Genomic DNA, 8,216 nt, shown 5'->3' on the forward strand with positions numbered 1-8,216 from the left:
GCGTTGATAGTTAGTTGTTCCCGCAATAAGCAACACGAAACAAAATATTTCAATACGAAATAGTTTTGATGGAAGAAGCAAACAGGTATTGTTGATTTGGTTCGGCTTTGTGCGGTCTGTAATGGAACAAGAACGATAAAATTTAACTTCGATGATTGGTACGACAATTTTCCTTTCCCGGCATACTTCACTTCACAGAGGAAAAATATAAAAAATGTGACGAAAGTTGGAGACTTCATTGGTGAGTGCAACTGGTACGATAGAATTTATACAGCCAAGATCGTTCGCGTTTTAATGCTTTTTATTGACGGTTCAACAATCCTTGTTATTGCCAAACCATATGCCAGTACAATAACATTGATTGCTGCCACTTTTAACTTCCATTTCGTACTCCCTCCTTTAAAGTAGCCCACGTGTTGACCCTGCACTAGATCAATACTTAGGCTGAGTTAGCATTCGGACCCCGGCGACGTCCGTACGTCTGAACTACGCTCGAGAAGCGTCTGTTATACTGGATGCGTCGCTTGGCACGGCCAGTCTTCTTCTTCTTCTTCTCTTTCTTTTCGACCTTGGGCGTTTGTCCTTTTACTTTGCCGGCACGAGCGAGAGAACCGTGAACCTTACCACCGAGCAATCGAACAGTGACATCGAGTTCGGCGGAAGTCAACTGAGATACAGTGACATCTTCAGCGAGTGGTGTGCCTTCGCAGTATAGATGAAGTTCCTGACCATCGACAGACTCAAGTCCGGCTAGCAGAGCCTATCAATATGTAAAGAGCAAATGAAAAACCTTAATCAATTAGTTCTATTTCAATACAAAATGTGTTATAGCTTTTCTCGTTCTTAAATTTGTGTTAGTATAATAAAAGAAGCTATTTGAACGGATGTTTAACAATTGTTAGAACGGTCAATACGGATAGCACAATCAAAGAATGTTACAACCGCTTCTTAACGTTATAACATAATTTAGGCAGATAATTCTTATTGGAGGATCAGTGAGTTTAATATCTCCAAAGATCCGCTGGAGTCTGCCGGTATAAAGTATAAGTTTTGTAAAACAAATGTTGGAATGTATATTTAACAGTTTTAGTTGTTGATTATTTTTGTTCGAAGTTATTCTGCATTCGCCTCATGCACAGACTTTCTTCGAAGCTAATTTAATAGTAGACTATTTTCCCAATTAAAATTCTTTTCTAAGAACTCATTGTAGAGGCCTGTTGTTTTTAGAAAATTTAAAAATTTATTCACGTCCGATTTACTGTTTAACGACACAAACGCAATATATACGCCCAAATCATATCTTTTTTTCTATTATTAGAGTTGTAAGAACAATTAAATACCACGGATAGCACACCAAAATAATGTTACAACCGCTTCTCAATGTTTTAGAAATATTATATAGGCAGATATTGTTGTAGAGGATCAGTGAGTTCAAATATCTGCAAAGATCCGCTGGAGGCTGCCGACAAAAAAAAGAATATCAATTTGCTATGTTAATGTCGTGAATCAAAGCTCCCTTCGATGATCATTGCTTGGATATCGGCGAAGGTCTCAGATTCAAAACGTCGCTCTTGCAGATGTTGTTATACGGCCAGTGGTAAATTGGACTACCAAATGGACGCTAGGTCTTTTTTGTCTGCTTGCTTGTTTTTCAGTTGCGCTTGAAGAATGATGAATGTCGTGAATATACGCTCCCCTTATATTTCGAATCAGGAAAAAGCAAAGGTCTCAAATTCATTCTTTTATTTTGCAATTATAACACTTATTATTGTGACCGATTCCATTTGACGGAAACAATATGTTGTATAGGTGCTTGCACGTTCGCTGTATTATTTTTTTTCAAGGATCTGTATTTGTAACGGATTAGACGATCTCAGTTATAACGAGCGAAAGCGTTATTATTGAGTAGATAAATACGCGTTACTCTTGCACAAACACTAAAGATAAGGCGCGATGGAGTACGCACCAATCGGGCCAAATGGATGTGCGTCATTAGAAAAGATCGTAACAAGAAAATAATCGGGTTGATGCATCAAGGTTTATCCGCAACTATATTCAATACGATAACCTGTAGCGAATTTGACGATCTCAGTTATAACGAGCGAAAGCGTTATTATTGAGTAGATAAATACGCGTTACTCTTGCACAAACACTAAAGATAAGGCGCGATGGAGTACGCACCAATCGGGCCAAATGGATGTGCGTCATTACAAAAGATCGTTACAAGAAAATAATCGGGTTGATGCATCAAGGTTTATCCGGAACTATATTCAATACGATAACCTGTAGCGAATTTGACGATCTCAGTTATAACGAGCGAAAGCGTTATTATTGAGTAGATAAATATGCGTTACTCTTGCACAAACACTAAAGATAAGGCGCGATGGAGTACGCACCAATCGGGCCAAATGGATGTGCGTCATTAGAAAAGATCGTTACAAGAAAATAATCGGGTTGTTGCAACAAGGTTTATCCAGCCCAACGATCTTTTCGTACGGTCTGATGGGTTTGGTATTGAATGCTTTGTTCAGTCTAGCAAATGTTCTTAGACCGACCTTTTTCACTTTTAATGTGTAGCGGTTTGGTACAGTTTGCAAGCGGGTCTAAATGGATGTATTTAAATTTGTACTGACGCAATCCTATACTACAGAATCCATGCCATGGAAGGGTGGGAAACGCAGCTCAAACGATCAGAATTTTCTCTAGCAGTGGTTCTAGGGAGTCAAGTCGATAGTTCATATATGACTCTGCTGTCCTCTGCAAACCGTTACGATAGCTTCTTGAATGCTTAATTAATTTCTTTTGGTGTACGAGAACACAATGGTAATAAATTATTGGTGCTTACCTTCACATGAGCAATGTTGTCACCCGGCTGAACGTCCAAGACGTGCGTGTTCAACCCACGTACGTGCAGCTGCATCTTTACTTTTTTAAAGGCTTATAAATAAATCAAACGCGTTGGTTTGACACTGGAATAAAGAAAAAAAAATATTACCTTTTAATACAAAACTGTTCAAGCAATTAACAGAGGTTGTTGCGCTTTTAACTGATGAAGGTATTCTGGTTCTTTTACCGAAGCATCAGCAAATTAGCTTCAATAGAAAACGCGTGTGGTTTTCCCGCATGCCGGGTCTAACAATAACAAATTTCGCATTCTAAGAGAAACTGGAATACCTTGAAATCTTAAAAACGTTGTTCTACATAATTTATTTGCTGATATTTAGGTATAACAACCACTAAATCTAATAAAATTCAACGACGCTTCCTGAGGACACGTACCCTGAGCGAAGTGCTAACTCGAAAAGAAAGAGGCATGGAGATTGTCAGAACGATCACGGAAATGGCAGTGACATATATATGCTGCAAAAGGCTTTTCCATGACCGGAGCACGCTCGCAACAAACGACACAATGTATTGCTGTCAATAAATGTTTGCAAAAAAATCAAACTTTAAATATATTGTTCTATTCAACATGTTCATATTCTACATATTCCTGTGGTTTTGTGAACGTTTATCTTGGTTGTAAAGTCAATAGAGAGATTCTCGATCAAGGCGTATTCAGAGATACGTGGGTTTAATAAATTTTATATTTCGTGGAATTTTGTACGTAGAACTGAATTTATATTTACATTTATCACAAAAACACATTACTATTTGTTATTATTACAGTCTTTTCCTGAGTTACGCGAATAATGCGTGCCAGAGAAATTCGTGTAATTCGAATTTTCGCGTTACTCGGATTACCTTTATAATATCGTTTTAGTTAGTATTCAGTGATCGATTTCTTCTTTTCACGTTACGAAGCACATTAATAATTAATATCTTCACGTTTATTTCAACAATTAGAGTGAATTTTTACGAATATTAATGTTTTAAAAATTAAAATGTATCGTATTTTTGGAAAAATTTGACATTTGACAAATACAAACTACAATTCCACATACAATTTTACACGAATTGTCAAAATTGTGATATTCACGTATCTCGAATTCGCGTAACTCGAGTGTCGCTTAACTTGGGAAAAGACTGTTTAAATATTATTCTTAAAATATTGCTGATTACAGCAATAATAAATCTCGAAATAATCATAGAAATATAAATTTTAAATGTGCTTCGTAACGTCGAAATAGGTATTCGATCCCTTAATGATGTTTTAGAGGAAACTCGTCGTGTTTAAACGATAAACGATGTTTTAAAATTGAACTCGAGTATATTCGAGGTACGTGGATTTCTCGGGGACGCATTATCCGCGTATTTCAGGTATTGACTGTATAGTATGTGGGATTGTCCGTTGACAGCATTTTCAGCATGTCAGCCTGTGTGGGGATGAAAAATGTTACCTGAGTCATTTGCTGACGTTTCGTTCCGCATTGACGTTTGACAATTGTTTACGTATGAAAGAAATTACACACGCTCGCACTCACAACTTCACTTGCAGCCGAACACATACAGCATTTGAAAAATCCGAGCATTTCTATAAAACAGTTAGAAAGTGTCTTTTTTCCTGGTTGAAAACAGACAGAATCAACGAAACAGATTCAACATATCAGCAATCCAGCGATCAGAACTAATTTTAAAGGAGCTGTAGGTTCACCACTAAATCCTCATATATCAATACCCTTTTGAAGTGGAGTACGTATGCGTGCACCCGATTTAGCAGGGGCACATGAAGGTTGGCGGCCGTGGTAGTGGAGGAGCTGGTGACGACAACGGAGAAAGCGACCGGTCGTAATTACTCCGTGTGGTAAACGATTCCGGTTTGCTGGTGTGTATAATAAAACCCTTGATTGTTCTTTGCGACGGTACCAAATCGTGGCGGTGCCCGGCGTGAATGCGAAACCATACGAAGATTTGGACACGTAGCCAAATAACTGGTCGTCCGGTAGAATGCGAGTGACAAACATACGAGGCGGTCGGATCTTCCGCATCGCGGTCGCTCTGACGATCGTGATTATGATATTGTACATGATAGCGACCTGGTCTGGAGTCGATCAGCACACAGTGAAGGATGTGTACAATGCGCGGTTCGTAGCGAAGCGAGGTGATGGCGATGGTGGCGTTCCTGTCGGAGAGGATCGAAGTCATCCGAAGGAGGTACCGCAACTGGTGGAGGGTTTGGGTAACTTCGAACCAGTGGATAAATCCACACCGGAGGGACCGGGCGAAGGTGGGAAGGCGTATGTGTTGCCCGAAGACCAGCAGAATCGTGCCACCGATGCTGAGATGGAATACGGTATGAATATTGTCGTGTCAGATGCGATTTCTCTAGATCGCACGATCAAGGACACGAGGTTGGAGGAGTGCAAGCATTGGGATTACCCTTATAATTTACCCCGCACGAGTGTTATCATAGTCTTCCACAACGAGGGCTTCAGTGTGCTAATGCGCACCGTGCACTCCGTGTTGAACCGTTCCCCGAAGCATTTGCTTCACGAAATAATCCTCGTTGACGACTATTCGGACAAGGAGGATCTGAAGGGCAAGCTAGAGCGTTACATTGAGCGTTTCGGCGGTATGGTGCGGCTGATACGAAACAGCGAACGAGAAGGGTTGATTCGTACGCGTTCACGTGGCGCTAAGGAGGCGACCGGGGAGGTTATCGTTTACCTGGACGCCCACTGCGAAGTCAATACAAACTGGTTGCCACCGCTTCTTGCACCTATTCATCGTGATCGCACCGTCATGACCGTACCGATCATCGATGGTATCGATCACAAGACGTTCGAGTATCGGCCTGTTTACGCAGACGGGCATCATTACCGCGGCATCTTCGAGTGGGGCATGCTGTACAAAGAAAATGAGGTGCCGCGTAGGGAGCAGAAGCGGCGCAAGCACGACAGTGAGCCATATCGCAGCCCAACACATGCGGGTGGACTATTCGCGATTAATCGTCGTTTCTTCCTGGAGCTCGGTGCTTATGATTCCGGTCTGCTTGTGTGGGGTGGTGAGAACTTTGAGCTAAGCTTCAAAATTTGGCAGTGTGGCGGCAGTATAGAGTGGGTGCCATGCTCAAGAGTGGGGCATGTGTATCGTGGTTTCATGCCGTACAATTTTGGAAAGCTAGCGAGCAAGAAGAAGGGCCCATTGATCACGATCAACTACAAGCGGGTCATAGAAACATGGTTCGACGGACCGTACAAGGAGTACTTTTACACACGAGAACCACTCGCCCGTTTCCTCGACATGGGCGACATTAGTGAACAATTAGCGCTGAAGGAACGGCTACAGTGCAAAAGTTTTCAATGGTACATGGATAACGTCGCTTACGATGTGCTGGACAAGTATCCGATGCTACCGGCAAACGTCAAATGGGGCGAACTTCACAACGTCGGTAAGGATATGTGCGTTGACGCGCTCGGTCGCCAGCCACCAGCCGTCATCGGTCTGCAGCCGTGTCATGGTCAGGGTCACAACCAGCTAATACGGCTGAATGGTGCAGGCCAGCTTGGTGTCGGCGAACGATGCATCGAAGCATACAACGCTGAGATAAAGCTTGCCTTCTGTCGCCTCGGTACTGTCGATGGACCCTGGCAGTACGACGAACATTCCGGCACACTGCTGCATAGAACGCACAAGAAATGCATGGGCTATCAGCCGCAAACCCGTCAGTTAGCGCTGATGCCTTGCGACATGAACAACGCGTACCAATCATGGAAATTTCAAGAAATTCAACCGCACTGGTAATAGCGTCAGGGTTTATGCTCTTATACAGTTGTTATCAGAGCATTAGGGCTTTCCTAATGGTGGAAAACGAGTTCTTAATATCGACAAAAACACAGATGTTGGTAAATAATTCTGTAAACTTCCGCTACTTTGGACTGACTCTATCATCCGTTCCCGTCATCACAGCATGATGTAGATCAATCAGTTGGGGGTAATTGTTTAGTTAAAAAAATTCTTCTGAAGATCTAAAAACATATTCTCACGGTATAAAAAAAATGTTACTAAAAATAGACTGCAATTGTGTGTACAGTTTGCTGATAGGTGTCGATAATGTCGATAAACAATGTCTAATAATGGTAGCCACAGTTTTGATGATTTCGGTAGTGTCTTCAATTTCTGTTCAGTTATCTTTAAACCAATTCGGGTCAAGGGTTTGTCTTACGTACGCAAGTTGATATAACTGCTCTTCTTGTGTTTGTGTTTGTTGAGCGTGAGGTAATGCAAATGTAAAAAAGGTAGTGAAGCATACGTTTCCGACCGATTCGATAGAGTACTGCATGATGAAAATAGTGAGAATTTATTATACAATTAGTGATACTTGAATAGATAACATCATCTCGGTGTGTGAGATGCAAAAAAGCGTTGAATAAAACAAAAAAAATCCATTTTGAAATTAAAAAATGTTTTGAAATATGATTGAAAACAAGTGATCTCGTACCACTGCACCTTTGGTTGATATGTTGATAGGATTTTCAGAACAAATCGAAGCGTCTACGTCCGGACAATGGACGTGTTCTGTAAAACATTATATACAACGCACTGCAATATTATAGTTACATACGGTACGAAGGAAGTATATTACACAGAAAATGGAGTGACTTAATTTCATGAACGCTATCGATATCGCTATATCATTATACGAACACACCCATTCCTTGTGACCGATTCAAATATTACTGCCGACATTCTAACGACAATTATGTGAAACCCTTATAGTTTAAGCCATAAAGATACGTTAGGTTTCCCATTAGATCAGACGGTTTAGTTTGATATTTATTTGTTACAATCAACGAGTGTTATGTCCTCAGTGGCATCGAAATGTTATCTATTAATGGCGTATTTAAGCACCGGCTTGGAGGTTGATCAAAAGATGGTACCGCGCGCGATACATGAGATAAACCGCAATAAAAGAAGCAATTGTAGAATTCAACACTGAAGAAATATACTCGAAGTGCTGTTAAAATGGGGAGGGGGGAATTTGGGGTGAGCCGCTCATTTAGGTGTAAGTATTAAGTGTAAGTGTGCACAAAAACTGTTGCATAGCCGCGGAAGATCCGGTAAAAAGTTTATTGATCATCGACATTGTATTGAATAATGAAAAATATTGATTTTCAATTACCGTTGCAGAGCGGCTAATAAAGGCGTTTGTTGTGCAATGTTTTTATAGAAACACATTGCTAACATTTTTGGGGTATATTACACCCAATTGTTTGCGCTTTTATCACGTGACGTGTTTTCGTTGATCTATCTGTCCGGTTCGTGTGAACTTCGTG

The 8,216-nt window shown here is 40.9% G+C and overlaps 2 protein-coding genes across 2 annotated transcripts; one reads left to right on the top strand and one right to left on the bottom strand.

Moving 5' to 3' along the window:
- Positions 1–436: 436 nt before the first annotated feature.
- Positions 437–2,920, bottom strand: LOC128713691 (FAU ubiquitin-like and ribosomal protein S30). The gene is made up of 2 exons (XM_053808557.1): positions 2,846–2,920; positions 437–760 (listed from the first exon to the last, which is right to left on the bottom strand). Exons 1-2 carry the CDS (start codon positions 2,918–2,920, stop codon positions 440–442), a joined length of 396 nt encoding a protein of 131 aa, XP_053664532.1. The 3' UTR covers positions 437–439.
- A 1,967-nt stretch (positions 2,921–4,887) lies between these two features.
- Positions 4,888–6,684, top strand: LOC128707718 (N-acetylgalactosaminyltransferase 7). Its single transcript, XM_053802680.1, has one exon. The coding sequence runs from the start codon at positions 4,888–4,890 to the stop codon at positions 6,682–6,684; it is 1,797 nt and encodes a 598-aa protein (XP_053658655.1).
- Positions 6,685–8,216: the final 1,532 nt, after the last annotated feature.

This window comes from Anopheles marshallii, chromosome X, assembly GCF_943734725.1.
Source record: "Anopheles marshallii chromosome X, idAnoMarsDA_429_01, whole genome shotgun sequence".
Classification (NCBI taxonomy): domain Eukaryota; kingdom Metazoa; phylum Arthropoda; class Insecta; order Diptera; family Culicidae; genus Anopheles; species Anopheles marshallii.